General features: G+C 37.5%; 1 protein-coding gene across 1 annotated transcript in view; it reads left to right on the forward strand.

The window, feature by feature from the left end:
- Positions 1-17,979, forward strand: part of COL19A1 (collagen type XIX alpha 1 chain) — a 304,480-nt gene that overhangs the window by 212,060 nt on the left and 74,441 nt on the right. The window contains exon 17 of the mRNA XM_033102674.1: positions 12,641-12,691. Within this exon, the coding sequence (XP_032958565.1) occupies positions 12,641-12,691 (51 nt within the window). The remainder of the gene's footprint in view (positions 1-12,640; positions 12,692-17,979) is intronic.

Consider the following 17,979-nt stretch of genomic DNA (forward strand, 5'->3'; position numbering starts at 1 on the left):
AAGGTTATGGTTATACAACAGTGTGCACAGTTAAAAGAGTAAATTTAAGGTGTAAAATTGAGTTAATTTATCCAACAAATACTTATTGGTCATCTAGTATGTGTTAATCACTACTATAAACATTGAGTATGCGGTGGATGAAAAAAACATAGCAATAAACGAGCTACAGACAAGGCCCTTACCTTCAGTAACTTATACTATTGTGTGGGAGCAGGAGCAATGGTTAATAAACAATAGGTAGAAAAAAACCAATTTCAATTTAGTATGAGGTACTATAGGGAAATAAACTGGGTAATGTGAGAGTGATTTGGAAAGATGAGTTGTTACTCTAGATAAAGTGGTCCAGATGGCATCTCTGAGTATCTAGATGGTGTTACTCGAGGAGCTAGCCATGTGACAGCCAGATCAAGAACTTCCCAACTAGAAAAATTAGGACATGCAAAGGACCTGAGGTGGGAAAGACCTGGGAATATGCAATAAACATAAAGGAGCTAGGAGAAGAATAGTACCAGAAAAGGTTTGGGAGGTCAGTGGCTTTTATCATGTAGGGCCTTATGAGAGCAAAAGCAGGGGTGAGGGGTTGAGGGGATGGTAATAAGTGGCAAGGAAAATAATCAGCTGGACACATCTCCCTTTCATAAGTCTTAGTATGCATGCTTTTATCTGAGATGGTTCGGTTTTTATTTTGAGGCGATGAAATTGTTATTCCTACCAACAATTCTAAAGGTAGCATCATTTTTAACACATCATTTTTAGTCTTTACATAGACAGGGAATAGACTTGTTTGCTGAGAGCAAACAAGAAAACGGAGAAAGCTTTGATGGTAACCCATTTAATTTCAATCTTGCCTGAATCCAGTGGATATCACATTATTCATTCAAGATGGAGACTCTAATCACATATGAGTCATTCTGGTCTTTTCTCCACAGCTAGACCTGCTGCTTCCTATCTTAAGCTATGGGTTGGGTCAGACAAACAGTCATTGCAATAAATATGTACAAATATGCCCTCAAGACACCATAAAACTAATGCTTTACTGCACCTGTACCCCATTATCCATCACTATCCCCAAATTGTATGTCTTCCATTTCCAACTTTATTTACTATGCCCTGGAAACTCAAGGTGCAAAGTTCTTGTTTTCAGCATAGAGCAGGGCCCACCTCTAAAACAAGTGAGGACCCCCACGCACACTTTGGACTGTTGAATAGAGTGGATGGCAAAAAACATCTGATGAAAACATTTGATTTCTTGTTAAAAACACCTGTATGTGACTATATACATCTTGAGGCTCATGATGTCTCAGGGGGAATCTAACTCACATTCTTAACATCCCTTCTAGACACCTTGAACTGATCAGGGTTTTGTCTTATTTCTCCGTTTTCCTTTCAGTAAAGAATCTTAGTCTCTTGGGTCTATTAAATAACTAAAGGCCATGTAGTGTAATGAGAATATCTTCAGAGAAAATGAACCTGACCATTGGAGTCAATGGGAATAGTAATTTCATTTCTTAATAAAAATAAGATGACTTCCTCAGATTTAAAAATAAAGGCACGTAAGACCTGTAGAATGGAGACATGGCCAGTTAATCATTTTATTGCTACTTGTCCCCCACTAGGGTCACGGTCCCAGACTAAACAGCTGTTGCCAACATTTCTAAAGTTCCAGTGTCACCTTGTGTTGTCACAGAATATGTAGACATGCAAGTGAGGCAGCTGGGGATATCAGTTTGAGAATTTGAAAACTAGCACTTGGGTTCGAGTCCCTAATTATTTCTCTTTTTCTCTCTCTATGAACAGCAGCAGTGAGACATTAGTAGCCACCTTCTGACTTCCTGAGTGTTTTACTAATTATAAGTACACACTGGAAGAAAAGGATTTCATCTTTCATCTTCAATTACGTTATTGAAACCAACTATTAACAAAGACATCTGAACTGACAGGCATTATGTATAGCGATGATGGGACAGAATATTTGGAATCCTAGATATGACCACCAAACTTGTCATTAGTTGGGCCTGTACATGGATTAAGCATGATTTCTTTGTGGTGGGTAAGGTTTCAATAAATCTAATTGGCCTTTGAGAAGATATTCAGAAAGGGAGACTCGTTTCCTAAATAATCTTATAGTATGTAATTCTCCATACAGTATTTAATTTTACCGCTGTACAACTCTGTGAGTTGGGCAAGAAAAGATTGCCCTCCATTTTAACAATAAGAAAACTCTGAGCCTTGGAAAGTAAGGGACTTAGCTAAATCCATGCAGTCAGTTTTCTCTGCACAACTACTGCCTAGTAGGATACTATTTTGATCAGAGAAAATACTGAAAGAAATTATGTGACTAGAGAAGTAACAAGTTTTCAGCAATATCTGGGGGATCTGAAACATGGAAGATAATATGGTAGAAAATAAGACTTGACGGGGCTCTAGTTGTCTCTGCATTTTCATGAAAAAGTAAAGAGATCTGAAGCAAATATGGCAGATAGTTAGGATTCATAGATATTAATTGTATAATTTTCTATACTTTTCAAATCATGCTTGATATATTCTAAATTTATTTTAAGACATAGAAAAACCATCTTTTGGGATCAGCAAAGCTGAATAGCACTAATTACTTCTTCACTGGCCTAGAGTGTCAGTATCTTCTCCTTTGCAGGAAATCTTTTGTGGACTAGGCATCGGTGTTTTAAAAACGGTATAATGAGGTACATTTTTTCTAGAACTTCCGACTGCACCCCTTATAACCATGGGGTTCACTTGAGCCAAGAATTCTCACTTGCAGATTTATCTTTAGTACTACTGATAGATAGATCAGTGAGAAACCTTAATGTCACACATTCGAGTTAGAAGTAGAAACAATATCTACCCCAAAATAAAATTTTCAGATTGTTCATTTTTCTTTTCTCCAGAGTTTTTCAGAATGTCCCCAACTGTTCAATTTTTGCACATGCTGTTGGCCTCTGTGTAATTTAGCGGTGGATAAGCCAGGGCCACCAGCCTGGATATCTTAAGTCCCAGCAGTTTGCCTTGGAAATTGTATTTTCCCTGCACAGGAAGCATTGTCATTCTACCAACACTTATTTACAGTAAATGGAGACTCCACGTATTGATAGATGCAGGTTGTGGAAGCAAACTTCTCTCCTGCTTTGGGTAGCATTTTGAGAGATTCCTGAGGTCAGACAAAGGGTGGGGGCACAGCTGTTCCTCAGGTTGTGGTGAGTTTTGGGGGACACCACTGGATACAGATAATTTGTTTCACACGTCTCCATCCTTACTAATATTCATGCCCCTGTGGCTTTTATCACCTGTGCTGGGTCAATGCTATTGCTTCTGTGGGTTGGCAAGGCACTCTCAAAATTCCTGCTGCTGCTTCTATTGCAGGAAGCTGACAAATCATATATTTCCTTTTGCAGGACATACTGGGGAGAGATGAGTATGAAACGTTCAATGGATGGGTACGCATAATGACAGCATTAGGGGAGGAACCTTTTTTTTTTTTTTCCCCTAACCATCACGCCATGGAAATCAGTCAAAAAGCAGTGGCTTTCTACAAATTCAATTGGTCTGTTTCATGAGATCAGGGAAAATTAGCACCTTAAAAAAGTATCTGCCCCCTTCCCCTGGAACATAAAATGTTAAAAATTTATGAGTTTCATAGCATAATTTAGAAAATCTGCTTTTATGAAATGGGTTAATTATACTCATTGAACGCATTCACTGTCACAGTCTCATCCTCCCACTCCTGTTCCAAAATGACAAGTAAAACCAGAGACTGTGCAATTTTGGAAAACAATCAGGTCACATATTGAGTATTTTGCTTATTCATACAACCAGAAACTGCCTATGCTTGAGTTCCCTCAATTACACAGCTCAGTATGCAGGCCAGAAGAGACAAGCCCAGCTCCAGTGAGCACTTCCTGGAATACGCAGGGGAATAGTTTGAAAAATGTCCAAAGTGGCAGATGTGAAAAATTCTCATTCAAGATTCAGAAACTGCCTTTGCTGCAATTCCTCACCTGTTAATCGCACTGCTTCTGAACTTCTGAACCAACGACGCTGGCAATAGCTTAGACTGAGACACTTAGGAGCTATCGATCGTTCAAAGTATGGTGCAGGTGTATGCCACCGTCAGGGGAAAACTGGCTGAGACAAGAGAAGATCATGGATCACAGTATTGCTAAGAATTTCCGGAGATTAACCAAGAATGAGCGTGTGGCTGCTGGCTTCTAACAAAACTGCTATTACTTTTTTAAAGGAAGTCCCCAAAAGATGTCCTTGACGAGGGCTGTATCCTCCAAATTGTTGTATCCTTCAAATTCCCAGAATGCTAATACACAAATTTCTCCTCCACAACAAACATAATAGTTCTACTGCAGCCTTATTTGAAGGGTATTTGATTTTCTCCACTAAGTGTGACAACTTTCCCACAACTGTTTTTCACTGCAATTCCATACTTACAGGAATTTCAGCCTATCAAATCATCCCCAAGCAATATTACTCTCTTGATTAACTAGTCTTTTTTTTTCCCTACCAACCATGACTGTTTTTATTTCTCCTATCATCTCATAAATACTATGACTCTTTACCCCTCATTTGGTGTTATTTCAACTTCAAAAGTTAACTAAGATGTAATTCAGATTACCATCCTCTTTCCTTTCTCCTCTCAGAAGTCTCTCTCCATATCTCTCTCTAATTGAAGTCCTCCATGATTTTAACGGTTCTGCGGGTCTGCGTGTGGTTCTTCTCTCTTATCCTTACCCTCCTCCCATGCTGGTCACTTTCTCTTGATCTCTTGTCATCTAAATCTTTGAAAATGTGTGTCTATACCATGTCCCAGAGCTCTCTTTGCTTGACCCTTATTGATTCTGTACCTCATTAAGGGATTCTGTGACCTCTTACTGTGAATGTCCTGCTAGATTTTTTTAAAACAGCTTTAAAATGATTAATATTTTATTTTCCTATATGTCACCCCACTCACGGTGAAGCAGATAAAGGAAAGAGTTAAAACATCAAAGCTATGGGATCAGGCTGACTTGGGTTGAAACCTAGCTTTTGTCTACTAGTTATATGACCTTGGATAAGATGATTAACCTTTTGTTATGTGTAAAATAATGATAATGGCTACCTCATTGGATGCAATAATATGTAACTGCCACACAATTATTACTTTCAAAGGGTAACTATTGTTATTTACTAATATTATTATCGTTATACTATTTTATCATTCTCTGTCACCTGCTCATTATTTTTGTCCTACTTTCCCCAGACTTAGTCCAGGGCCTACCATCTCTAAAGCATAAGTGTTGATACTTTTCCCAGTTCTATTCTTATCATCCTCATGTAACTTTTTCTTCTACCTGCTTTGCTCCCCTCCTTTCTGTTTTTTTCTGTTCAAGTTTTTGTAGAGAAACTTCATCCGTCTAAGAATGTTGGCCTAAATGTATGTATTGACATATTTATTATCCAGAAAAACTTCCTAGAGTCTATTTTCAATGCGAACAAAAGCACTTGAAGACATCTATTTAAGGATGAGGGCATTTCCAATTTCAGGATATGTTTTTATGAATGGGCCAAATGAATGAAACATGCCTTTCTGATTAGCTTAGAACCTGAATTTTCCCTGAGCTTATTTCCATTTGAGTTGCCACCTCTTACAATCAAAGTTAACCTCCATACTTGATTCAAAAGAAGTAGCTCTATTTCTCAGACCCTCGGAGAGTCGGAGTCCGGGGTCTGTCAGTGATATAGGCAGAGAAGCAGACTTCATGATCCTTTTTCTGAACCCCTTTCCTCCCTCGATGCTATCTTCTCCTGTCCCTATGCCCCAGTACCATTGCTTTACCCTTCTCCTTTTCTGTCCCATCCAACTCACTCTCAGGAAATATCTAAAAAATAATTCATAAGAATATACTAGACTTGAACAACTCTTAAACTGGGTTATACCGTTTGTTTATTGTGTGATTTGGGGAGAATCTCTCAGTTTTTCAGCATCAGAGGAAGAATATAATAATACCCACCTCACTTAATTACTATGAAAATCAAATAAGATAATGTGTTTTGCAATTACATCACCATTCAAGAAAATACAGAGGGTGTCAAAAAAATGTATACACGTTTTAAGAAAGGAAAAAACTATTAAAATTGTAATACTCAATATATACCAATAACAAAAGATGAATACAAGCCATGTTTGACTTTTGCAATTACAAGAGGTGCTCAAAGTGGTTATCATCAGCATCCAGACACTTCTGATTACGGCAAATGACTGCTTGAGCAATACTGACCAGTGCCCACTTGTATCCATTTTTTTGGCATCCCCGTGTAAGTGAAAATACTTTTAAAATTATCCTGAGCTGTACAACTATGAAGCATTAGTATTACATCTCCCAGGATCATTTGAATTTGAACTGGTTAGAAAGCCCAATGCCAAATAAATCTACCTTCCTTTATGGAGTTTTAGGCATATACCAGAGAGTGGGTAAGATACTTTGAGGAACAAAAGCTTAAATTTCACTTAATATACACTATCTGGCCCACATTCCCATTGTGATCCCAAAAAAGGAGAGCTTGAGGTGTCTGTGTAGAAATATAAATGTAAACATTAATGAACCTTCTCCTGGCTTCAGAAATCATATTTTGCAGTTTGAGCATTTCCAGCAGTTTTAGGGGGTGGGGGAAGGGAGTGTTGGCATCTCCTTGATCACAAAAAAAATGTAGCAGAAGCATTCTCAGAAAAATAATCCATTATAAAAATACAACTGTTTAACTCACATAGTTAAATCCCAAGAGACACTGAAAATTTCATTTTGAGCAAATATTTAGGATAAATAAAAGGATCCGTGTTTAAAAGAAAAAGGAATGGATTTCCCAAATATTTTCTACCTAAAGAGTATTATTGATTTTTCTCTCAGAGTTATACTACAACATTCTAAGTTGTAATTCTGGTCAAAAATCCTTTCATAAGCTCTTTTCTACTTACGGGGAGCTCACTGCAGCTTTGTTTTCAATTATTTAGCCAGATTCTTAGATTAATCTGAATCTGTTGGCCCTGTCATCTGTGAGTTTAGAAGCCACAAGACGTCTTCTCTGTTTGCTGCCATTTCTAACTGAAACCAAAACCAACAAGCAAGAAATTGGCTTTCCCTTGAAAATTTTTCTTGTAAAAGTAATGGTTCTACTTAATTCAGCAAACGTTTAGGCGGAAAGGAGAGCTACTATGTTCCCCGACCTGTTTTCTGACAGGATAAAAAAGATGGAAACTCCTTGCCTTCAAGGAAGTTTTATTCCAGTTGGGCAAACAGACATGTATATAAACCAATACAATCAATGCAAGTGTGCTTTACCAAGTAATATATAATGTTGTAGATGGAAATATACATAAGAGAAAAACTCATTACGGCATTAGCTTTTCTAAGATTACTGTATATTGAAAGATACTTCATCTTACCCTTTCTATGAATGAGATTAGGCTTCCTAATGATATATATATTTTTTTAGTATCAAGGGGCAAATATTACTGACCTCTGTCTTTTTTAACTAGCTATTAGAAAATTGGAAATGTTTCTTAAACATTAGCTCAAATGACTTTCCAGTAACAAACTTTCTATTCATTCTTATAGAAAAGCTGTTTTTTAAGCGTGTTTTGAAGAGAGTTGAGTAGTACGACCTTCTTCAGAGGTTCTGGGGATTTCAAAGGTTGTTACTGAAGTTCATTGGAAACCACAGGGCCTGAAGGCAGTTATGTATAACCTGAAAATATGTATTTGTGAATCTAGAGGATTTCCTAATAAGAGAGTGAAGAGCTATGGCGCCTGGAGAGAAGTGGCAACCAGAAGACTCAAGGAGGCTAGTCAGCAGTTATGAAGAACTAAAGGATGCATTGAGAGAAAAGGGAGAAAGAAAAATAGTTCAGGAGGCAGGATCAGAGAGGGAGCACAGTAGTGGACCGAGGAGCCATGGGGACTTTGATTCAGAATATCTAGGGTGTGCTAAAGCTGAATCAAAAGATTCAAAGCTGGGTTTGCACAGAGAACTTTACAGGGAAGGAAAAAGGCAAAAGTTGAGTTCTTTAAGCTAAGTGTGCTACACGAACTGGCTGAAAAATCAAAGTGCAGCTAAGACCAAAACTGAAAACGTATGGTTTTTAAATGAGAATTCTTCCCATCTTTTAAAGTTTGGGAATCTGTAGCCCAAATTGAAATATACAAAGGGGATGATAATGCAAACAGCTCCTCGTTTTCATACTATGTATCTGATGATGCCTGTGGCAGATAGGATATTTCTCTATTTTCCACCTCTACCTGGCAAGATTTTAGCACAAAATAACAAAAAGAAAAACAAAAACAAAAAAACCTTCTTAAATGATTGCTGAGCATATATACTCCTAAACTGAATGTAGCTTTATTCACTTCTTCCCCTTAGATATGGTTCTTTGCAGTAGGAAACATCAGGATATCTACCCACACCAGGTTAATGGACCTTTCAAATAACGACACCTGAGTGTAGTTGGATTCTGAACAGGTGTATCTCCTGGGAGCTCATGAACATTTTAAAGCTGCTCTGTAACTGTGGACTCATCACATTAATCCAGATGTGCCGTATCTCCCAACCCAATACAAATAGAGTGCAGCAAAACTGCATAAAAGATAGACATTATATAGCCATGATTTCTGTAGAGCTATGTTGGGGGTTCCTATCATAAGCAAGATATTGGGACATTTTTCCTTTCTATAAACCTTCAAATGGTTTTCCTAGTAGAGCTCTTGAGAGCATTAGCCAAGGCTGATGTGCCCTCCATAGCTGGCCTCTCTTCTCCACTTGGCCTGGGTCATCTATGCATCTTTTTGACAAGTCCTTATAATTGCAAACCTCAGAAAAAGTGACCTCTCAAGTGCCCTGGAGCATCTACTAAAACTGCGTCATGCCAGGAGACCTGTCACTTATCATAAGCCTTTAACTTCTTCTTCCTCAGAGTTGATTGATAGTCTACAAGACTGACAGCTCTTGCTAAACTGGGAAACAAATGAGTCCTTGGATCTTCTCCAACCGTGCTTTGTACCAGAATAGAAAATAGAAAAATAGCATATCTCTTGGAGATGTGGCTATAAGACAGCCACCAGTTCCAAAACCCAGTGTCTGTTATTATTTTTCTATCAGTAAACAGAGTTGCTGTCAACATTTATGTGCACAGAGTTTCTCTATGGTCGCTATCTCCACATCGACTGAGGTTGTTTGTTTCTGACAGTTTCAGAACAACCCCATGAGTGAGCCATTGTTACACTGACTGTAGTCAGTGTACAGGTAGATTGCGCAAGGACTGTATACTGGTATCTTCTTTCAGTGGCTACAGGGTTTCTTCAGCCTTCTGGGAGAGTTTGTATAAAGTATTTGCCTGCAGGGTAGACTGTTAGCTATAAATCCCTGTTACATTAAACTTGAAATTTGTGGTACCCAGAGTATCATGGCGACTAAAAGAACAAGGAAGAAAATGTCATCATAAATGCTCATCAGCCGATTAAGGAGTAGAGCCTCAAATTTCAGACTGACCCCATTTGGAGCAATACTTTGTGGGTATGACATTTTATGGCACGAAAAGGACATATGAAAATGTGGAAGCGATTTTTATAGGTTTGTTAATCTTGTGACTATCTGAATAATATTGTTCAAACTTTTCTGTTGGCAGTGGCTCTGTTCAGTGAGCTATGCTCCTGCTATTGTTTTTTGAGACAGGAGCTGCGCTGAACTCTCCTACCTACCTCTGGTGCGTAGGATCAGCATTCCGGATGAGGAACACATTCTGTATTTATAGAATCACCTATTCATTGTAGGCAGATGACCAGTCTGTAAAAGGCCTGACCCACTTCTCGCCCAATTTCTGAAAAATGAGCACCATCGTATTATTTTTGCTAGTCTCATCTATACTGCCACCTGTTCTGTGCCATGTACCCCTGTCACACTGTTCCTGTCCTGCTTCTTTTTTCTTGCTGCCTTCCAGAGACCCTTTGAAGGATCCCACTTCTTATATCCTTTAACAACCTACTCTCCCAACCTTTGCAAAGATAGCATGCATTTTGAGTACAGTTGTGGATTGAGAGGAATTTTTTGGAATATTCAGCATGATCTCCCTGTCATGTCATGAGAGAATGTATGAAGATAGATGGCAGATGTAAGGAACAGATAGCGGGGCCTCTCTCAGCTATCCAGGTGGACTACATCTAAAAGCAAAGTACTTATTTCCACCCCTCCTGCACTGAGCACAGTGCTGGCTCATAAGAAGTGCTAAGTACAAGTTTTGTTCTCTTACTATTTTTTTTTCAATGTCAGTATGGGGAGTAGAACATGGAAGAGTAATTACCCCGTATCCTTGAAGGCATGGTCAGCATGATAAAAAAAAAAAATTATTGCAAAAATTATTTTAGGCTGAGAATCTGTTTTTCAGTTGAGATAGTAGAGTCGATGAGAACTGAGTTTGGGCCCAGGCTGCCTACGTTAAATATTAGCCCTCTCACTTACAGTGGTGTGACCTCTTGCCAGTTAACAATTTCTAACCCACATTATCTGTACTGTTGAATTGGAAATAATGATGGTACACACCTCATGGTGTCATTGTGGGGATTAAAAGAATTAATCCATATAAAAACTCTGGTATAATACCTGACACACAATAAACACTATATAAATACAGAGAGTGTCAAAAAAAATGTATACACATTTTAAGAAAGGAAAACTGTATTAAAGTTGTAATGCTCAATATATACAATAACAAAAGATGAATACAAGTCACCTTTGACTTCTGCAGTTACAAGAGGTGCTCAAAGTGGTTACCATCAGCGTCCAGACACTTCTGATTATGGCGAACTACTGCTTGAGCAACGCTGACCAAAGTGTCCACTTGTATACATTTTTTGACACCCCTGGTATTTATTATTTGATTGAGTCTTCTGCCCTATTTCAGAGACTGTATTATTAATTGTGGGCTATATTTGGGAGACTTAATTATCAATACTCTCATGTTAACTAGAATGAATGTGCCTGAAGTTAAATTTAACCCCACATCATTATTCTTTGCTAATTGACCTTATTGTTAACACACATTCACCATTCAAGGAATACCTGCTATGAATATATACCTAAGTACCTGTTAATGATACTACATGTAGTATCTAAAATTCCTTGCCTTGTCATATAGTTGCAAAAGGATCAATGTGTGTGAAATCTCATGTCTCCTAAGTTTCGAGAATAAGTTTTCAACTTGCATCTTCTTGGCTAGAAACTTTGTGCAACAACCTCCAACTCGATGATTGCTTTCCTTATTACTTCATCTAACTGACCTCGAATACTTTACACAAAGCTGGCTGGTAGAAAAAGAACATGAAAAATATATAATGCCATGAGAGTTCTTTTCTGACGTTAGCTCTGTTTTTATTTCAGCAAGGTAACAGCATCATTTGTCTTTCCAATCACAGGCGGCTCCATTACTCATGAGGCCTATTATTTTCTTAAGAGTTATACCAACCTGCTTCCAGACATCCATCATTACATCTTTGCATCCTCTATATTTAGTGGCACAATGCAAAGGTTCCATATTAGAAGAAATCTTTAGTCACAAACTGTTCATAAGGAATACCAGTCATAAATGTTAAACGTCATTCTTTTTTTTTCAATATACCTAAGGTGTTCCTTATGTCAGTCAGTGAGTGCAGCTAGCAATAGTTCCTTAAAATTTTTCTTCATTTTTCAAAGCTTTCATTACCTTTATAAAAAAAATTATCTTTGTATACAAGTAATGTTTGATTTGCTCAATCGTTATCTTTCTATATCTTATCTCTAAGGGAAAATGTTAAGAACTTTGCCTCTGTAATACTTCCTCTCCTCCTAAGAACTTTTGAGGTCTAGATGAAATATGCAGTCTCTTTTCTGAGATAGCTGACTCTCTCTTGGCTTGAACTACTTGATTTAAAATAATGCTAAGCATTGTATTGCGTTATAGCCCTCTCCCCAAAATGTAATGCTTAAAAAACTCAGAAAACTCCTCCTGGAATTTTTAGGAACAAATACCCTTACATCTTTTCTATCCCTCTAAAGCTTACTTTAGCAAACATTTCCATGTTAACTGACAACGACGAGTATTTAAATGTCTTAAGCCTGAGGTTTTAGAGCAGACATCTTTTTCTGGCTTGAAAGTCCAGATGCAGCCCATCTTTACCCAACTAATTCCAAAAAGTAAAGCAATAGAAAACATATTTTTCCCATATTTTCTAAGGTAATAACATGTGACTACACATTTCTATAGTACATTGATCAAAGCCATATGAGAAGTGTCAAAAATAAACTGAAGCTACAACGTCTTCCCTGGAGGAGTTTTATAGGTACAATTCCTCTTAATAAAAAAATATGCTGATGGCTGATGTGGTAAAATGTTACATGTTCCCATTTAGGACCTCTTTGGATTCACTTGGCTTTAACCTAGAAATACCTTTAGTTAATAAATGCTCCAGTAATTCTCTATTAATTGGAATATTTGACTAAACAGACTCTCCCTTTTTCTTGTCTGTAAGATTATAAGAGTTCTTAAATATGTTATTTAAATTCACATTTTGTTGGTAAATGTTTAGGTATTATCTTTGATTTGTTTATAATACAGGGACCTCCTGGAACAGAAGGAATGCAACAGACTCTTGGTGAATATTATAAGGTATGTGTTCTTTTTTCACATGTTATATACATAGAGATATTGTGTGATCATCTTTTTGAAAAAATAACTTATTAATTCCTAACTGCTCAGACTTTGAAACATGATCATGTGTTCTTAACGTCTTTCCATGCTGAAATGTTTCAAAAAAGTATTTTGTTCACTATCTTTTTTCAAAACCAAGACATTATCTTTATAAAAAAAATTTACTTCAAAGTTTTCAAAACTTTGTGCAAAAAACTAATGCAAAAGTCATGTTTCAGCACTGATAATGTCATGTATCTAGTTTCTCTGCGGGCAGAAAGAGATGATTTTCTACTTTGAAGCTCTGGGTAGCATAATAGATAATAGATTTCATATAAAAATCAATAGGTGCTACACTAAAATTTCAAGCAAATATTTACATACATAAGTCAAAACTGGGGGGTCCCCACCTTTCATTAGGGAGCCACTTTTAACTTCCCCAAGTTTTTAAAATTATAATTAGGATAGATGGAATCCTGACATGGAAGTGTCTGAGTGGCAAAAGGCAACCTAGTTTTGCTTCCTATTCTCGAAGGAGGCACACAGAGGGAGAAAAATGAGTGCTGGCAGTAAAGTAAGACTCAGAGACCTCAGTGACTGTTGATTGACCCATCATTCAAAAGCAAATATCTGGTGTCTGATCACTAGGTGTGAAGTATTCTGTCCATGGACTAGGGTCTCTTATATACACAGTGGCTTACCATTGATGTGGTACTGGTGACTAATTATGCTACTACACAGAAATAAACTCAGAGATGTCTTTCCTCTATGGTTTTGCTTTCCCTTACTATAAATTCCTGACCACCGCTAATCCTCTTTGTTTAGAAATCCCAGAGACTCTACGTGCTAGCAGAGGCCTTAAAGATAGCAGGTGCTCAGAAAAGTGGTTATTAAATGACAAGCTAATTAATTTTAAAAATCCAAATTCTTCTTTCATCAGATTAAGTTCAACATAAAGACCTAGATCATTTGTGGTTGATGAATTTAAAGTGAAGAGTGTGGAAAGTCTGTCACACTTTCTAAGGAATCCTATCTTTAATTTTTCTCATTTACTTAGATTTTCTAGGGAGTATTCTATTAGGAAGAATGTTTGGGATATAAAGAAACCATTTTCTAAATAGACCTATACAAGCTTTTTCAGCCCTAACATTAGGGCTTGGCACAAGTGGGAAAAAAAAGTAATTGAAGCATATCTAGAATTAATCAATAAAAATACAATGCTTTTCTGTAATGACATCTATGACAAAATAGAATTTATCATAAATGCTTCAAAGTAATGAGAATGAGTTGGCTCTGATGTCACAGTGTCAGCTAGAAAAACTTAAAGAACACACTTTATGACTTTCATCCTTGGTATAAAATTTAAGTCGCTACTCAGCTACTTAAATATTTGCTATCCCTTGCAAAACTTTTAAAGCTCATATCTTTCAGATCTCCCAACACAACTTGTATGTATAGTTCATCTTGCTGATGAGTCAGTTTTCCCTTAAATGAAGATATATGGATCATTTATATTTTAGTCTAAAGTTGGAAATGTAAATTTTTAAACTTTAAGGTTATATTTCAAAAAAAACAAAACAAAAACAAAAAACGGGGGCTGACCAGAGCCGGCAAGTGGAGAGTCTTGCTAGTAGCAAAGTACTTTGAATGTAGCTATTGACTGAACTAAAGGAAATCCAGCTATCCTTATTGCCATTACAGGATAGAGGACACCTAGTCCACATGTACTCAAAATGTGGCTTTAGAGAAGGAGCATAATTTGATAAAAAAAAAAAAGACAGACTAGCTTTTCTTCCCAACTTGGCATCAGAAGGCTTTAGACCCAGACCCATATGGGAATTAATGGAAGGTAATTTCCCAAACACTTTACTCTGTTTCCTTCTGCAAGTAGTCAGAGCTGTCACATTGAAGCTCCACCAAGATGGATAGTGGGGGCGGGGTCCACCTTCCCAGTACCTACACTGACGAATGTTTCTGGATGGTAGGTAACCACCTTCTCCTCCCCCTCAGCTTCACAAAGGAAAGGGCCAAATGTGCCATGAAGAGCAGAGATGCATGTTTTCACTTGGTAGTGTCTCCACCCACCCGCATCCCCATCTGTTTTTGGATATTGAGGTTGTTTGTTTCATTTTGCAATTCATTGCGTTCCTGATGGTCTGGCTGTAGCAAATGAACAAAATGGAAAGGTGGAGGCAGGCAGGTAGAAACTTTTCTGGAGATTAAATAATGGACCATGTATTGAGATATAAAAAGTGACATTCCAAGGTTAAAATAATCTTCCCTTTTAAATTGGCATTGATTTATGTAATGTCTGCACTAGAGTCCTAGACGTCATCTCCTAAGCTTGAAGCAGTTCCAGCAGTTGTGCAGCCTGCTGAAGCAGCTACCCATGGTAGGAGGAGATGCAGACTGTTCATACACATCTCCTCCCTTCTCAACTCAAAGCCCACGGTTCATTTCTAATCCCAGAAATCCTCAAAGGCAAAGGAACTGCCCTTTGGCCCCTGTACAAGTGTTGATTTTTTTCCCCTACAATTTTCCTTATGTTATCAGAGGGAGAAGCTCAGGCCTAAAACACCCTTTCCCCTGGTGGCACACATCAAACAGCAAATAGAGAAGGAAAGAAAAAAAAAAAACAGGAAGTGAGAAACAAAGAGAGAGACTAAGTAAGGTCCAGAAGATTATCTGAGTGTGTTTATGTGTATTTTTGCATGCCCACTTGGGGATGCAAAGAACAAAAGGTAGAAGATTTTCCTCTCCATCACAAAAATAATTTGCAAAACAGCTGCTCCCATTCTGCAAGATTGTTTGCAAAGAAGCAGCAGTGATGAGTATATTCTTCCCCTTAAGGAAAATCTGCTCACTAACCAGCAAACTGCTCTTCATTGTCTCCAGCTCTGGGGATTTTAATAAAAATTTGATAGGCTCTGTCAACTGCTAAAGCCATCAGATCCAGAGCCCCTTACAACATTCTAGATGGGAGGAAAAAGTGTTATCTGTGGAGGCCAAGTACTGGCGGATTTTACATTTGATACTGTTTTTAAAGATACACATTGAAAATGCACAGTTGTCTTATATCACCACACTCGATAAAATTTGCAGAGAATCAGTATCAGCTGTTAGAGATTGTTCCTCCCGGCAACCAATTCTAAGTGTTCACTTCTCCAACTTGTTGATCCAAAAAAATAAAACCATTGCAAGCAAAATAATCTATTTTTCCTTTCAACTATCAAGTCATAATTTCATTTTAATATTTGCAGACTAGAAAAGATAGAAAACCTTTCTCCAAAATCAAATATTCAATGTCTTTCCAAGTTGTGAGTTAAACTTAACGATGGCAAGGACATGAAGGCTTCCTTGGAGACACTCAAGGCAAGCCCCTGGGCCTGGAAGATTTAGAAATAAAGTTTAAGTCCTAACTTCTTGTCTCTCCCTATACCCCAGGGTCCCCTAGCTTTGGGGCACATCATGGATTTAGGCAGACATGGATTTTTTTGAACTTAGTTTTATTACAGAGAACCCTGAAACTTGCCTGGGCCCTCCCCTTCTCCTCCAACGTCCACCACACTTGGATCTGGTATAATGTTTTCCTGCAAATAACTGAAAGGTTAGACTTAGAGATAGTTTTAGGTCTTATCTTTAAGAGACCATGGCCTTCTTAGGCCACATATTCTATTTTAACTTTCTAGAGCTACTGTAACAAAATATGACACACTGTGTGGCTTAAACAACAGAAATGTATTGTGCCACAGTTCCGGAGGCTGGAAGTCCAAGATGAAAACGTCAGCATGGTCCTGCTCTCTGTAGGTCCAAGGCAGGGATATGTTCCAGACCTCCCTCCTGGCTTCTGGGAGTTCCTTGGCTTGGAGCAGGATAATTCCAGTCTTCACATGGCATCCTCCGGGTGTGCATCTCTTGGTGTTCAAAGCTTGATTTTATAAGGACACAGTCATATTGAATTAGGGGTCTACCCTTCTCTAGTATGATTGCATCTTAACTAATCACATATGCAAAGAACTTATTTCTAAATAAGGTCACATTCTGAAGTATGGGGTGTTAAGACTTCAGCATGTGAATTACAGGGGAGGGACACAATAATCCATAATAGAAAATCTGTTTTTTGTTTGTTCGTTTTTTCACATTTAATGTTCCTTCATGCTTAGGATCTTACAGCAAGTTCCCCTACGCCTAAGCAACTGCAAGATTTTCCCCCTCAGTGGTACATAGTACCTTTAAGTAAATTACTAAACATACATGAACATAGATTAGAACTATGATGTTTATCTAGCAATGAGGAAAAAAAATTGTAGAATAATTTAAGAAAGCACAATGAAATTTACAATTAAATGGTAACATTTCAAAATGTATTCTTTATCCACTAGCACACCAATCAAAATATCTTGCTCTACTAATCCGTGTTATTTTGCTCATGATAAACCAGGTCTTGTGTTAAGCGAGCACTTTACATGTAAATTCTCATTTTATTCTTTTGATAACTTTATCTGAGTTAGCTATGATTATCTGAATTTAACATAGAAAATAACTGAGGTACATAAGTCTTAAATCTGCAGTCATGGGTTCGTTCCTAGTAAGCAGAAAAACTGAGTCTTAAAATTCAATCCAAATTACTTAATTCCACACTTTATTCTTTTGCTGAATGTTTTCAAGCCCATGGTCAAAGTCCTCATGCATTGATCTTTGTTTATCTTGAACAATCAAAATTTAAGTTGACAATTTTGCAGGACGGTTTTAGGATATATATGGTAGACTCACCACCTACTCTTTAGATAACCAGGAGCAGCACTTAAAGCTCTACCTCACCAAACCTGGAGATCATAATGGAAATATCAGGTGGTTATCTAAGTTATCTAAGTATTTTCACAAAATGTTTTGATGGTTAATAGAATCTGTTGGTTTACCTTATAGCTCGGCCCACATAACAATGAGGCTGCTTTCAAAATGTGTGCAAAATTAGGCTATTTTTAGAGAGCATACACATTCTTTTAATGAAGTAGATAATTTAATGAACTAGCTTATTCTATGAGGTAAAGTTGTTATATAAAGATAATGATAGCTAGTTTCATTGAATAGGACTTTTCGTGGTATAGTGCCTGTGAAGTCTTTAAATGACTATGGGTTTCCTGGTCTTTGAGTATGTTAACATTTCCCTAACCCCTAACTAATCAGTAAAACTGACGGAAAAGTGACAATTACAGAATTCTTTGCCTTTCCCTTGGGTGGCATTCTTTTCACTTTATTCTAGAGGA

The sequence above is a fragment of the Rhinolophus ferrumequinum genome, chromosome 3 (assembly GCF_004115265.2).
Source record: "Rhinolophus ferrumequinum isolate MPI-CBG mRhiFer1 chromosome 3, mRhiFer1_v1.p, whole genome shotgun sequence".
Lineage (NCBI taxonomy): Eukaryota > Metazoa > Chordata > Mammalia > Chiroptera > Rhinolophidae > Rhinolophus > Rhinolophus ferrumequinum.